This window comes from Vipera berus, assembly GCF_964194415.1.
Source record: "Vipera berus genome assembly, chromosome: 7".
In the NCBI taxonomy this organism is placed as follows: domain Eukaryota; kingdom Metazoa; phylum Chordata; class Lepidosauria; order Squamata; family Viperidae; genus Vipera; species Vipera berus.
This window is the reverse complement of record NC_138209.1, coordinates 53770891-53787315: the sequence shown is the minus strand read 5'-3', so window position 1 is coordinate 53787315 and position 16425 is coordinate 53770891. Positions and strand designations below refer to the sequence as shown.

The window sequence follows — 16425 nt, the reverse complement described above, 5'->3', positions numbered from 1 at the left end:
CTGATTTTTTTTCCAAACTCTCAACATGTTTTTTGTGATATGGTGACCAAAATTGGGTGCAGTATTCCAGGTGTGGTCCTCCTAGAGTTTTATAAAGCGGTACTAATACCTTGCATGATCTTGATTCTATGCCTCTGTTTATACAATCCAGGATTATATTAGCTTTTTTTGCTACTGCTGCACACTGCTGGATCATAGTTAAGGGATTATCCACTAGGACTGCAAGGTCCCTCTCACAGTTACTGTTTTTAAGCCAGGTCTCACCCAATCTGTACTTGTACCTTTGATTTTCCTTGCCTAAATGTAAAACTTTGCTTTTCTCCACAGTGAAACTCATTTTGTTGGATAGGGCCCATTGTTCAAGTTTGTCAAGATCTTTTTGGATCCTGGGTTTGTCTTCTGGGTGTTGGGTACTCCTGCCAGTTTGGTGTCATCTGCAAATTTGATGAGTTCCCCTTCAATTCCCTTATCTAAGTCATTAATGAAGATATTGAAGAGTATACGATGGTCATAGCAAACACTCTTTTCCAACAACCCAAGAGACCGCTCTACACATGGACATCACCAGATGGTCAACACAGAAATCAGATTGACTATGTGCTCTGCAGCCAAAGATGGAGAAGCTCTATACAGTCAGTAAAAAGAAGACCAGGAGCTGACTGTGGCTCACACCATGAGCTTCTTGTTGCAAAGTTTAGGCTTAAACTGAAGAAAGTAGGGAAAAGCACTAGGCTACTCAGGTATGAACTAAATCATATCCCTGACGAATATACAGTAGAGGTAACAGATTTAAGGAATTAGATCTGATAGACAGAGTGCCTGAAGAACTATGGATGAGATTCGCAACACTGTACAAGAGGAAGCAACTAAAACCATCCCAAAGAAAAAGAAATGCAAGAAAGCAAAATGGCTGTCTGAGGAAGCTTTGCAAATGGCTGAGGAAAGTAAGAAAGTGAAAGGCAAGGGAGAAATAGAAAGATACACCCAACTGAATGCAAATTCCAGAGAATAGCTAGAAGAGATAAGAATGCCTTCTTAAATGAACAGTGCAAAGAAACAGAAGAAAACAATAGAATAGGGAGGACCAGAGATCTTTTCAAGAAAATTGGAGAGATGAAGGGAACGTTTCATGCAAAAATGGGCATGATAAAGACCAAAATGGCAGGGACCTAACAGAGGCAGAAGAGATTAAGAAGAGGTGGCAAAATTACCACAGAAGAACTATACAAGAACAAGCTTAATGTCCCAGATAACCACAATGAGGTGGTCACTGACCTCGAGCCAGACATCCTAGAATGTGAAGTGAAGTGGGCCTTAGGAAAGCTGAGCAACAACAAAGCTAGTGGAGGTGACAGTATTCCAGCTGAGCTATTCAAAATCTTAAAAGACGATGCAGTAAAAGTGCTACTCAATTTGCCAGCAAATTTGGAAAACTCCATAGTGGCCACAGGATTGGAGAAGATCAGTTTACATTCCAATTCCAAAGAAAGGCAGTGCCAAAGAATGTTCAAACTATCGCACCATTGCACTCATTTCACATGCTAGTAAAGTTATGCTTAAAATCCTACAAGCTAGACTCCAGCAGTATGTGGATCGAGAACTACCAGAAGTACAGGCAGGATTTAAAAGAGGCAGAGGAACTTAAAGAGATGGGAGTACCAGACCATCTTATTTGTCTCTTGAGAAACCTATATGCGGGTCAAGAAGCAACAGTGAGAACTGGACACGGAACCACTGACTAGTTCAAAATTGGGAAAGGAGTCTGGCAAGGCTGTATACTGTCACGCTGCCTGTTTAATTTATATTCAGAGCACATCATGAGAAAGGGAGGGCTAGATGAATCAAAAGTTGGAAATAAGATTGCCGGGAGAAATATCAACAACCTAAGAAATGCAGATGATACCACTCTAATGGCAGAAAGTGAAGAGGAACTAAAGAGCCTCTTGTTGCGAGTGAAGAAGGAGAGTGCAAAACTTGGGTTGAAACTAAACATTAAGAAAACCAAGATCATGGCATCCGGCCCTCTCAATTCCTGGCCAATAGATGGGGAAGAAATGGAGGTAGTGACAGATTTTATTTTCCTGGGCTCCAAGATCACCGCTGATGGGGACTGCAGCCAAGAAATTAAAAGATGCTTGCTCCCGGGGAGGAAAGCCATGGCAAATCTAGACAGCACACTAAAAAGCAGAGACATCACCCTGCCAACAAAAGTGTGTATAGTCAAGGCCATGTTCTTCCCAGTTGCAATGTATGGCTGTGAAAGTTGGATCATAAGAAAGGCTGAGCACCAAAGAATTGAGGCCTTTGAACTCTGGTGCTGGAGAAGACTCCTGTGAGTCCCTTGGACTGCAAGGCGATCAAACTGGTCAGTCCTAGAGGAGATCAACCATGACTGCTCTTTACAAGGCCAGATCCTAAAGTTGAAACTCAAATACTTTGGCCACCTAATGAGAAGGAAAAACTCACTGGAGAAGAGCCTAATGCTGGGAAAGGTTGAGGGCAAAAGACAGAGAATAAGGGGATGACAGAGAATAAGGTGGCTAGATGGAGTCACTGAAGTAGTAGGTGTGAGCTTAAAAGCACTCTAGAAGATGGTAGAGGACAGGAAGGCCTGGAGGAACGTTGTCCATGGGGTCGTGATGGGTCGGACACGACTTCACAACTAACAACAACAACAAAATAGTTAAACCTAGAGAAAAAAACATAATCATTAAAAAGGTATCCTCATGAGACCATCAGCATTTCTATTTTAAAGTACTAAAAATATGACAAATAAATGCACTGTGCAAAATAATTTTTGACTTTTCTCTGCTCTTCAACTAGTGTCAAATCCTGGCTGTAAAGTCCAACGAAGTAAAACACTGGAGACATAGTGATCTTTAATGTTAACTTTAATTAGGCATAACATACTGGCAAATAGAAGAAAAGCTAGCTTAGGCAACATGGTGGGAAACAGATAATTAAAAGAGTAAAACTTTCCCTCCCTCTCTGACAATTCAGTCACATTGTCCAATTAATCTTCCAGCAATTGTTATGAGAGAAGAAACCTTCAACTTGCCAACACATTTCTTCAGCAGCTTCAGCTCTCACACTGATAGGGAACACCTGTGGATCCCAAGCTTCCTCCCCCCTTGCAACTGTAGACAAGCTAGAAGCAATATGGCAGTCCAAATAAAATAAATCTTCGTAGCTCGGCCAATAACCAGGTGGAGGAAGTATTTCTCTTTTCATTACATGATCTCACTTCTATAATTCAATTATTGGGTATTTAAAATATGCATCCTGAAAAGATGAAGAAGCTATCTTCTCTTAGAAGAAATAGACAGAATGTTATTTATTGATATAGGTATTTGTTTTTTCTAAACTAGAGGATGGGAATCTTATAGTTGACTGTGTAGGATGAAACTCAGAAAAATGTAAATAGCATTTTTAAAAAAATATATAAAATTTCCTGCTTTTACACACTGAAATTTATTATGAAGAAGGTCTGCTTTCTTAATCCAAAATTTTAAGTATAGGAGATCAGGATTTCCATAGAAAACCTTGCTGTGAAATAATTCCTATGATGACATCAAATAGTTTTAATTTATAGGAGATACACAGCATTATAGAATGGAATATTTAATTTACATGGGCCAAAAAATAAAGTTGCTCATATCAGAGAATCTATTCTCAAATTCTGCTCATTCTTACCTGTAGAAATGTGGTTTCCTTGAGTTCAAATTTCCATTTGCAGAACTTTTTCCCACTTAGTTTTGTTTTAAACTTCAAAGCAAATACAAAACATACAATAGACTTAGAGAATTTCTGAATCATGACGAGTATTATAAGATATAGAACATTATTATAAAAAACCCAGAAATTAAACCAATTCCACACAAATATGCCTGATTCTGAAATGTATAATGCTTATCTTTGGGGAGAATACTAAGATAAAACAACAGCATCCCTGTGAAATCTGAAAAGTATTAAAAACTTTGGTGGTAAAAGATTTCACCCTGAGTAAAATTTCTGTGGCAACCTAATTAATAAGTAAGTTTTGCACATATTCATACATTGTTTTCAGATGTTAATGTACATTTTAAAAGTGCATAAAATTCTTTATCACTTATATTCTATAACATTGTATATTCTATACAGTTGGAAAAACATATTTTTCTTCTTAAGGATTTTTCATTTAATAAAATCATACAGCTTCTTTAATGATGTCAGCCAATCTTTGGAAACCCTGTAACAACAAGAACTGCTATTTATATGACATGAATCAGTAAAAAGAGGTGGTATAAATAAGGCAAAAATAGTTTGCAAAAACAGAAAGTTTGAAAGATATAGTGAATGCTGATGATATTGTAAGCTAGATTTAGCTGTATTTCCTTTTATCTCATCCATCTAATTTCTGTAGCTTACTATTTTGTACTTTTTATTTTGTATAATATTGTTTACCCCTAAATATAGTAATGGGTATATAATTATAATACGAATAGTATTATGAATTATTATAATAACAAAATAAAACCAATAATGTTTTGAACCTTATTATATGGCTCAAGGAAGGCACTAGGTATGCATATGTAAAAGAGCTGAATATTCTTTCCAATGTAGTTTCATCAATACAAATGCAGAAACATAAGCTGGAATTTCAAGATATGAAATAGCTACATAAATGATCCATAGCTTACCCAATCTTTTTTCCATTTACCATGAATATTTCTCATGAACAATGTCACATACAAACAGGTTCCACCTTGAAAGTGCACTGCAATATTTCATGCAATGCCTATACATGTATTTTTCTCTTATGTATATTCCTCATTGTCTAAATGGAATTAAGATTTAGATGAAGAGAAATCACTCTTCTATGCATTGGCACTATTCATGAATTTGAATAGAAAGAAATCTTTTTAAGAGCCTACATTAACTATATTGGTATTATTCCTAGGCCAATTGACTTGATAGCTAAATATCTACAAATGCCTACAATATTTCATGGATACATCTAAATGTACATAGTGTTCAGAAATTCATAACAATATTCTGTGTTACATGGAGATGATTCTAATGTTACCTAAAAGCAGGATCCTATAATGCCTATGCCAATCCCATACTCTATAAAACTGAATTAACTTTCTAACCTTTTAAATTTTTCCAGCAAATAACTAAATCATCCTGTCAATAGACATATGAAAAGTAATGAAAGATTCAAATTTGATAACCCAAATTCAGCCGGTTTCTCACAGAAAGAGGAAAAGACTGAAATTGAATAGAACATGGCTTATCAACTATAACATAAGAATAATGACACTGAGTCTGATGAAATGGTAGCTGTGGAGACAAGGCAAACTTCACTCACCTGATCAATCTGACTTGGAGAAGAGAGAGAGAAGGAGGCTCTGACATGAGAGCTGGGATCAGAACTGTTAATGTTAAATGAACATCCAGGGACAAGCAACACCTAAAACAAAACCCTTCTCAGTCAGTCATAAGCTTCTCATATTAGAATAGTTAAAAAAATGTATTAGCCCTCTCTCCCCATTTTGTTTTAGGTTCAATATTTATTTTTCATACTTGTTTCTCCAAAGCTTTTTTCATGATCAGTTCTTGGGTATCAGGAACTCCCTTAATCTTAATCCATAGAAACATTCCAGCAACAGGGATATGCCAGTCTGCCAGACCTTAAATGAGAGAAATGAAATAGCAGAGTGAAAAACAGAAAAGCACATATATGGCTACCACCAACTAACTTACTTTAGAAATGCACTGAAGTATAGGTCATGATTTAAAACTTAATGGCGTGTGCTGACTGCTTTACCCTATGAATGGGGAGAAAGTAGACTCAGATCTCTTATTAGAATAGCCAAAGTTTCCTGGAAACCATTAGACTAGTAAAAGACACAAAAGCCCACCTCATAGCACAACCCAGAAACATTTCCACTTCAGAGTCCCAGAGCCCTATAAAGATCCATCCACTCTCAACTCCATTTGTCAGCCACTCCAGAAACATGCTGTTGTCACTGAAGTTTCTGGCAACTAAATAAAGAAACTTTGTTTCCAAAATGTGGTCTGCCTTCAGCTCATTTCTACAGCGTCCTCCCATCTTGGATCAGGACCCGATTTTTCCTTCTGACAAGAGAAAGTTAAAGAAAATGTAACAGTTTAAAGAAAATTTTTGAGTTTTAAAAAGGATGTTTATAAAAGAAAAAAAATTCTATAAGGGTAGTTTGGAGGGAGGGATATAAATTTAATACTGAAATTCAAAGCCTGTACATTAAGAAGTTAAAGAAAAATATATTAGAAAGTTTTGATCTTAGAAATGCGCTTAAAGAAAAGTTTAGCATTTTTTAAAAAGGGTGAAAAAAGAAAAAAAGAATATTATCCCCTGTAAGGTCAAAGAATCTGAAAGAATACAGTGAACCTTGTTAACAAAAATGATGATAGTTCATAAACATTATTAGGTGGAAATAGAAATATGCGCTATTTCAATAGCAAGAAAGATAAAGCAGGAATGGCTAAATTGATCAATTTATTCAAAGAGGAGAATATATTTAAGTACGTTTTCTACTTGGATATCACTTGTGGATTTTGTCCTTGTGATGGAAAAAAAAGAAATTTTGACTATGGTTTTGTCGATTAGATAGATGTTATAGAAATGGCTAGTTATATTCTAATGTGTAAAAGCAAAAAGTTGAGGCTGGAATGTTTTTATCCTGTAATGTGCTAAAAAGAGTCGGAAGTCAACACCTTTCCCCCCTTGTACCTCACATTTTCTTTTCCCCCTCCCTTTTCCCTTCCCCTAATCTCTTATTTTTATTTTCCTTTGTATTTTATATATTAATATTCCTTGATAAGATTAAAAATGCGAATCCCAGGCATATTAAAATTAACAAACTAAGCGAACACTAGGATGGAATAAGAAAAAATAAATGTTTTTATTGCTAAAAGATCAAGCTTTTGTTGGCTAACTGCCAACATAGTCAGGATGGAAATAATGGGGTGGGGAGATTGTGTTTATACTGTTGGTGTCTGCACTCCGCTCATGGAGTGCAACACCGGCCTGTTTGTTGAGGCCAGCCGTATTCCTTTGAGTTGTCGCACATCCGTTTTTGGGGTATGTAGCTGTCTCTGGGTGTCTGTTGTCAAAGGTGGATTGCTGACAGTTCCATGTATTATAGCCATAGCTCTAGTCATTGCCCGTGTTCTTATACCAGAGGTTCTAAATAGTTGTTTCTCTTCTTCCCTGTGTTCTACAATGCAGGGTGGTTGTGTTTGTACAATCTTGATTTTGATACAATGAGGCGCTCTGTAAGTGCTTGCATTGTTTGCCTCCATATTGCGCACGTTGTTCCTCTTCCCAATTCCTTAGTACCTGGTATGCAGGGGGGAGGTCTATGTACCGGTTGATAGAGGAGTGGTTTGAAAACCAAGCTTCCTTAAACAAGCAGCCGCCTTTAGTGTTGTCACTGGCAATTGCCTCGGTCCCTGTTAAAGACATGGTTATGTGTAGCCATGTGTGCCCACACCTGTGAATGTTGTTCTTGTCTTCTAATAGCAAGCTTGTGTTCGTGCACTCTAGTCCTCAGTCGTTTTGCCGTCTCCCCAATGTAATTGCAATTGCAATTTTGGCATGACATCTTGTACACGACCGAGGATTTTTCTTCATTGGGGAGTGGATCTTTAGGGCGCATGACATAAGCTCGTAAAGTCCGATCAGGTCTGTGGGCAACACTGACCTTCTGAGGGGCTAGTATGCGCGCTGTGGCCTTGGATACAACGTGGATATAAGGCAGTGTTATCCGTGATGTTAAGGCGTTTTCACATTGATGGCAAGTGCTGTAGGTTCACCTGGCCTGCTGTATTGTCTATTGAAGTTAGGTGGATACCCGTTGTTTCTGCAGACATGATAAAGGCGGCGTCTTTCTTCCCTTTTTGCCTTATTCGTGCTGCAATGTGTGTCTATATGTCTAATACAGCTGGCCTTATGGGCCATCAAAACCTGCTCAAAAACAGTAACTGTGAGAGGTACCTTGGAGCCCTAATGGACAATCACTTAAATATGAGTCAGCAGTGTGTGGCGGCAGCCAAAAAAGTTAATACAACCCTTGGTTGTATAAAGAGATGCATAGAATCAAAATCACGTGAAGTATTAGTGCCACTTTATAAAGCCTTACTAAGGCCACACCCGGAATACTGCATTGGTCACCACTTTACAAAAAACATGTTGAGACTTTGGAAAAAGTACAATAAAGAGCAGCTAAGATGATTAAAGCCTTGGAGACTAAAACATATGAAGAACAGTTGCAGAATTTGGGTTTGGTTAGTCTAGAGAAAAGAAGGACTAGGGCAGGGGTCGGCAACCTTAAACACTCAAAGAGCCATTTGGACCTGTTTCCCACAGAAAAGAAAACACTGGCAGCCACAAACCCTTTTTGACATCTAAAATGAAGATAACACTGTATCAGAACCCATTCCTATTACATTTCTATCTATCCCCTCTAACCCAAAAGCAAATATCACCTTTCCCTGGGTTCTGCCATACTCCCAAGGGGGAGGGAGGATGTGCCCACGGGTTTATCGCCTCTGCTTCCTCTATCTGCTACAATATAACCTTTTGCTTTCGTTTATTGCCTCTGCTTCCTCTATCCGCTACAATGTAACATTTTGCTGCCCTGTGCTATATCTCTCTCCCAACTTATCTCCCTAAACTGTCAGCTAGAACAAAGGAAAGAATAAAGAATGCAACCTCTGTGCCTGGTTTGTTTCTACGATCCCAGAGGAAGGTGTGAAGAGCCGTCAACCATCGCTGTGTGATCTGGAGATGGGCCGATGTTATCTCCCCTTTTTCCATGATGGACCTAACACCTGGGGATTGGTCATCCCACACTGGCTGGATGGACAGTCTTGCTTGGGGATACCTTAACCTAGGGCTTTTCAACCTTTTCACCCATTGTACCACTTTAAGGATATGGCAACATCTGTGTACCACCAGTCACCTAGCAAGGTGTTAAAAACTTGATGACCAAAAAAAGAAAAAAAAAGAAAAAAGGAAAAAAGTGATGAAGTACAAGTAATCCTCAACTTACAACAGTTTGCTTAGTGACTGTTTGAAGTTACAATGGCACTGAATGGCCCCCCAAGCCACAGCCGAGCAAGACACCTGTCTGCCCACCCGGCGGCGCCCTTCCTCCTGTCCGAGGTTTTCATTGTTGTGAGCATTTGTGTTGAGGATTGGCAGCTGGGGTGGGGGTGGGGTGTTTGGATTTCATTCCCCCCCCCTGCTGGATGGTTGCAGCAGTTTTGGTCACTTCACATGACCCTGGGACACTGTGACCGTCATAAATATGAATCAGTTGCCAAGCATCTGACCCTGGAGATGCTGCAACATTCCAGCTGATTGACGCTTCTTCTGGGCTCAGCAGAAACTCCAGGATCAGTGCTGCTTTCCAGCTGATTGGTGCTTCTTCAGGGCTCAACAGAAGCACCAGGATCAGGGCCGAGTTCCAGCTGGAGCCTGGCACTGATCCTGCGCATCCACTGAGCCCTGACAGCCCTGAAGAAGCACCAATCAGCTGGAAAGCGGCACTGATCCTGGCGCTTCTGCTGAGCCCTGACAGCCCTGCAGCTCCATCCATCTTTCGCTCAGGCTTGTGCAGTGCTGCCATTGGTTCAGCTCATTTCCCTCCCCCACTACCACTTTTCTAGGATGGCCATGTACCACCTGCCAGGTGCCAGTGTACCATAGGTGGTACCCGTACCACTGGTTGAAAAGCCCTGCCTTAACCTATCGTTCTGTGTGGGAAATCTCAGATCCTGTCTCTTATGCCTGCTATCAACTATTCTTTTTTCTTTTAATAAATATTTTTATTGGTTTTCCAGTTTTACATTTAAGTATTTAGAAAGCAGTATGGTGATTGGGTAGTCAATAGTTCAAAAACAAAATCTTTAGTACATATCTCAGGTTACATCATCAAAGATTCCTTCTCTATTTTCCTTAACATTTACTATATCATATTTAAGCTAGTAAATTTCTAATTATAACACGGTCAGTTAAAACATTTATCAATATATTTTTACTTTTACATATCCACGTCCTGTTTTTGAATTTTACCTAATTTCAATTTTTAATTACAGTATTCCAATTTAACCTTTAATATCCATAATATTTAAGTTTCGGGTAACCCAAATTTCCTTTATTTCACTACATAAAAATTATCATATCTAAAATATACATATTACTTACTTAAATATATTCTTATATTATTTCATAAACATTTTCTATTTCTCATCCTAGTACCTCACCATTTACTAATAAAGTGTCCTTTATTGTCTCAAGTCCATCTTCTATATTATATGGGCTAAGCAATAATTCAAAGCTATTTCCTAATAGTTAATTTTCATTTCCCTCATATTTCCCTTCATCTCAAAATCTCCCTTTAGCCCATTAGTTGAGACTTTAAGGATCTTCTGTTATAAATCAAAGGACCCCATTTTTAAAATCTAACTCTAGCTTTCTTTTTATGTCAGCCAGGCTTCCATAGCAATGCCTTTAAATCATTAGATAGATCTCCTTTCATTCTTGTACATGTTACTTGAATTAAAGGAGACCATCTAGTTATCAATTTTCCAAAGGAACTGGCCCATTTATAACCATTAAATCGCTGCCCTAGAGGCTCAGATCTCCATATTTGCTCTAGTATATTTATCTTCAATTCAGTCTGGTCTTCTTCTTCCTCAAGTTTCTGGTTTAAGTAAAAAGTCATGTCCAATGTTATGGTTGTTGTTTGGTTGTCTAGATTTTCAGTATGCTGTACTTGTTGATCTTTAACACCCTCTGTCTTGGTATTACTTTCTTCTGCTTCTATTGCTTTTTGGGTTGTAAGTTCTTTAGTTGCAGTCAGGGTTTGACTGTAAAAATTCTCAGTAGATTGTACTTGTTCTTTAAAATCCTCTGTCTTGGTATTAATTTCTTCTGCTTCTGTTGTTTTTTGAATTGTAAGTTCTTTAGTTGAAGTCAAGGTTTCATTTTGTAGATTTAAGCTGGCATCTTTGTCTTTTAACCTGGATTTAATTATCTTAGTAGCTCCAAGAATTTTTTCAAGTATAAGTTTAGAATTAGCTGAGGTTTTTTTGCTGGTACACCTCCATTTCTAGGATGGCTATAGATAATCCTTTAGTGGAGGCTATTTTGAAACAAGAGTCAGTAAGTGTTCACCTCCACAGTTCTTAAAAGACAATTTCACCGCCCAGCTGTTCTCTCCGTCAGGAGTAATCACTTGCTGTACCAAGCTTTGCCACACGATGTCCCCAATAGCATTGAAAGTCTTTTTCAAACTCCAAGCTAGGTTTTCATCCAATTTGAATTCTTTTTAAACTTTTTTACAAGTAGATAAGGTAACAGGTCCCAGTAGAATTAAGAACTTTTTGGGTCCCCAAATATCAAGAAGATGCAAATCCAATTACTTAGTCGTTCTTTTTAAGGCTTTATTTCCCCTACGTAGTCAGACGCCACCATATTAGAGGGTGGGGGGAGGAAATTTCAAGAAGCTTTTACAGGAAAATACTTGGGATACAAAGAAGGTAGGATCTCACCCAATTCCTCTGTGGTGCTTCCAATGTGCTTGATAATAATTTTGGTTTCGCTCGTAGTGGCTTAGTGATGGGCCATGCTAATGGCTGATCTTTTCCCCGTCAGTTTGAAGAGCTGCCCTGGATTAATCGGAAGGGCTGCCACCCTTCTGCGATCAATTGGGGGGTCCTCTTCATGCTTGTCACCCCTCCAGGGCAACTTCTGCCCCTTTTCAGGGTCCCCCGGCGAGAGAAAAACCGGAGGCGGAGAGAGCGATTACCGCGCACGTGCCGGCCCCGCAATTGCAAACTGGAAGCCCCTGCTATCAACTACTCTTAATAAAAGTTCCTGTTGGAAGAAATTGCTTCCAAAAGTTCTGCTTTCTTAAGATGTGGGATTGAGTCCTGACATTAAACAGGATCTGAGATTTCCTGCGCAGAACGATTAATTAAGGTGGTGGGAACATGCAGCCACAAACCTCTGTGGTTGATGAGCGTAGGAAAGAAAGACAAGTGGGAGAAGAGATCAAGAAAGGTGACCCTGAGACGAGGCAGCCACCAACCCAGATGGAAGCAAGAAATGGAGAGATCCCTTCACCTTAGTGAAGAGGAAGGGGATCATGCACAGCACTCAAATTGGACCCTAGAGAAAGCTATTGACCTGATGAAAAGAACCCTCAGCTCTCTCGGGGATGAGAAACCTGAACTTTGGGTCACAGCCAGAGACACTGAAGGGGAATCGGAAGCTGAAGTCCCAAGGATGTCCACCAAAACCACCAAGACAGCAGCTACTGCTTTGGCAGTCCCCACTCCCCGCCTACCTGCAGCGGCCAATCAGGATGGGAGACATCACCATCGGCAGCGAAGGTACCGACCTCTGGACGTGAAATTCAGGGGAGAGCCGCAACGCTTGGGGTTCTTCTTAACCCAAGTCATCAGCTACATGGAAAAATACGGACGAGACATCCCCAACGATGAAGCCCGTATCTGTATTGTGCAATCTGCTCTGGATGGGGCGACCACAGATTGATGGTGAATCTGTATGATTTCAATGCCTCAGAGCTCCACAACTTCAACCACTTCATGTCCTCACTGAGAAGGCAATTTGAGGACCCCTGACTGACCGAAAAGTCCGTGAGAAGATCAAAACAGTGAAACAAGGCAGACGCCTGGTAGCTGAATATACGCCTTCGTCAGCAAGCTGAACTGGCCGGAAGACATCCTCCTTAGCCACTTTAAAGATGGCCTAAACTACATCCTGTACAATGCTTGCCTGCCCCGAGAAAACCCACGCCAACTGGTACGTCCTGGCGGAGGAAGCAGAGATCAACCTGAAGAGGCACTGCCGAGGGAAACCGTGGGGCTGCTCACCCCCTGAACTGTTGCGCGCACTACCAAAACCATCGGCCATGGCCAAGAAGTCAACAGGCTGTTTCAAATGCGGGACAGAGGGGCATCGTGCCGCAGAGTGCCGCTCAAAAGCCCCTCAACACAACCCAGATCGATCACCGGCAGGGAAGTCAGGGAAGACCCCAGCCAATACACAAGAACTGCCATGAAGGCAACAAAGGCTGTAGAGTCTCCACCATCTTTCAAGCGTGGGCAGGGAACTCCGGCCTACACTGCAGGGGTGGCCGATTCCTTGGGAAACTCAGAGGGCAAACCCCTGGTAAGTGGACTCATTGCGCCCATCCTCAAGAAAGTGACTATATTAGCCCCCTCCATGCCTGAAGCTGTCAAAGTGAAAGCCCTAATAGACTCTGGCTGCACCCAGTGCTTCATTAGCCCAACAGTAGTGGGAAACTTTGGCATCCCGGTGAGGAGGCTGAAACAGCTGATCTCGTTCGGCCAGTTAGATGGGTCCACAGCAGGGGGGGTGCCAGCTACCCTAGCCACTTTACCAATCTACCTATCTCTGGGGGACCACGAGGAAGACATAAGGTTTGTAGTAACCCCAGGTATGGAATGCTCAGTGATCCTAGGGCTGGCATGGCTAAAGAAATGGAACCCCTGGGTAGATTGGAAGATGGCAGAGCTCAAATTCCCAAAAGGGGATTGTGCGAACTCAACACCCCAAGGAGCCCTACCAAGCCCAGGAGTGCAGAAAGCGTTGGTGGGAGAGGAAAAGGGGTTACCCAAAATACCAGAGGAATACCGATACCTTGCCGAGGTTTTCAGCAAGGAATGGGTGGATGAACTCCCTCCTCACCAACCCACGGACTGTGCCATAGAAATCAAACCCGGGGCAAAACTCCCGAAGCCCAGATTATACTCCATTATACTTCTCTAAAGAGAAGGAGGAGATGGAAAGATTCATAAACAAAAACCTAGAAAGGGGATTTATCGAACCTGCCAAGCCCAAAGTAGCCGCCCTGGTCCTCTTTAGAGAGAAGGATAGCACTTTGCGCTTGTGCATGGATTACCGTGCCCTGAATGCAATCAGTGAAAGTAACCTGTACCCCCTACCCCTCATGAAGGACATGTTATCCCACCTATTGTAAGGAAGAATTTTTACCAAACTAGACCTAAGAGAAGTGTACTACCATGTCAGGATTAAGGAAGGGGACAAATGGAAAATCACATTTAATTGTCCAATGGGATGCTACCAATTCAAAGTTTTGCCGTTTGGACTATAAGGGCCCTCTGCAATATTTACGCAATTAATCAATGACATGGTAAGGGAGCTCCTATTCAAGGGGGTCCTGGTTTATTTGGATGACTTCCTTATCTTCATTGAGTCCGAAGAGAAGCATGTCAACCTAGTCAGAGCAGTTTTAAAGAAACTGTGAGCTGCCCACCTACATGCCAAACTATTGAAATGCGAACTCTTACCAGGAAAAAAATAGACTACCTAGGTTATCGCATATCCCCACAGGACATTGAAATGGAACCCGAGAAGTTGAGGGCAGTGTTAGAATGGGCACCACCTTGCACAAGGAAGCAATTGCAAAGTTTGCTGGGTTTTGCAAACTTTTACTGCCAGTTCATCCCTTCATTAGCCCAAATAGCCCTGTCCCTCACAAACCTCTTAAAAACGAGGGGGGAAACCTCAGTGAAACCCAGCCAGCCACTGAAATGGACAATGAAATGCCAAGCAGCATTCGAAAGATTAAAGAGACTCTTTTCTGCCAAACCTGTACTGAGGCACCCGGACCCAGATAAACCTTTCGTAATACAGGCAGACGCAAGTGATGTTGTGGTGAGGGCTGTACTATTATAAGAAAATGCCAAAGGGGCACTGCAACCGTGCGCATACACATCCAGAAAACTCACTGAAACAGAACAATGCTGGGCTGTGTGGAAAAAGGAAGTGTACGCTGTGAGATGGTCGTTACTCACATGGCGCCATTTCCTTGAAGGGAATAAAATCCCTTTTCAGGTCTGGACAGACCGCAAAAACTTGGAAGCACTAAAAACACCCAGAAAGCTCACCTCTAAGCAGGCCCACTAGTCTCAGCACTTTCACTAATTCCATTTTCTGCTCAAACACTTGCCGAGGGGGAAAGAACATCCTGGCAGATGCCCTGTGTCGCATGCCCCAATATAACAGCATGTGTTCCACTGGTTCTAAACCACTCATGCCCGAACCACAACTGGCAGCACCAGTGACCACCAGGGCCCAGGCTAAATTAAAGCCGCAGCTGGGCAGCCAAACTGGAATCGAATTCTGGAAAACTTTAGAAACAGATGAATGGTTCCAGAAGAATAAACATGTATGCACGATCTGCCATGGGTGGGAGAGAAGTCATATATACCACCCACCAGAGAGTCACTTTCATGCAGCTGTGCCATGACACAAAATCAGCAGGATATTTTGGATTTGTAAAAACACTACATTTAATCAAGACAGTTTTGGTGGCCATCCATGAAAAAGGAAATAGAAAGCTATGTGGCTAGCTGCCCAACCTGCACAGCTGCTAAGAGGCTGTAAGGGAAATCACACAGATTGCTACAACCAGTGGCGAATCCCTCGACCCCATGGAAAGAAATATCCATGGATTTTATAGTGGAGTTACCAGAAAGCAATGGAAACACTGTCATCTGGGTGGTTACGGACCTGTTTTCAAAACAAATGCACTTTATCCCTTGCCAAAAAATCCCTACCGCAAAAATCTTAGCAAAACTATTCGTGCAGCACATCTACAGATTGCATGGGTCACCCCAACGCATCATATCAGATAGGGGAGTGCAATTCACATCACAGTTTTGGAAAGAATTTTTATCCCAGGGACTGTCATCTAGTCATCATCCTTAGACTAATGGATCGACTGAACTTTCGAACTCAGTACTTGAGCAATATTTAAGGTGCTTTATTAATTTCCAACAAATGAATTGGATGGACCTAATTCCTTTTGCAGAGGTTGCCTACAACAAGGCAGTCCACTCCAGCATAGGATATACTCCCTTTCAGGTAGCCACTGGCCAAAGTTTCAACCCTATGCCAGAACTAACCCCAAATGAACCGGCAATCCCATCACTGAAAGAATGGATATCCCAATTATAAAACACCTGGCCAGTAGTTAGGAAAGACTTAGATGAAGCTAGACTGGTATACAAAACACAAGTGGATAAAAAAAGAGTCGAACCTAGACCATTCACTGTAGGAGAAATGGTATATTTGTCTACAAAATACCTAAAATCCCTACAGCCTTGTAAAAAACTTGGTCCAAAATATATAGGATCTTTTCCAATTAAAAGAATCATAAACCCAGTAACAGTAGAATTAGAATTGCAGAAGAACCTCAGATAAATACACCCAATCTTTCACTGCAGCTTGCTGAAACTAGAACAACAATCACCCTTACGGCCAAAAATACACACCACCTCCAATCATGATTGAAGGAGAACAACACTTCGAAATAAAAG

General features: G+C 41.0%; 1 protein-coding gene across 5 annotated transcripts in view; it reads right to left on the bottom strand.

Annotated features, from left to right (window-relative positions):
• Window positions 1-2879: 2879 nt before the first annotated feature.
• Window positions 2880-16425, bottom strand: part of AADAT (aminoadipate aminotransferase) — a 104666-nt gene continuing 91120 nt past the window's right edge. For 4 of the 5 annotated variants that reach the window (XM_081332778.1, XM_081332782.1, XM_081332779.1 and 1 more), the window contains 3 exons: window positions 5566-5672; window positions 5351-5452; window positions 2880-4243 (listed from right to left, as the gene is read on the bottom strand). In XM_081332778.1, the coding sequence (XP_081188904.1) occupies window positions 4187-4243; window positions 5351-5452; window positions 5566-5672 (266 nt within the window). In that variant the 3' untranslated portion in view covers window positions 2880-4186. The remainder of the gene's footprint in view (window positions 4244-5350; window positions 5453-5565; window positions 5673-16425) is intronic. The other variant, XM_081332781.1, reaches the window with a different exon arrangement.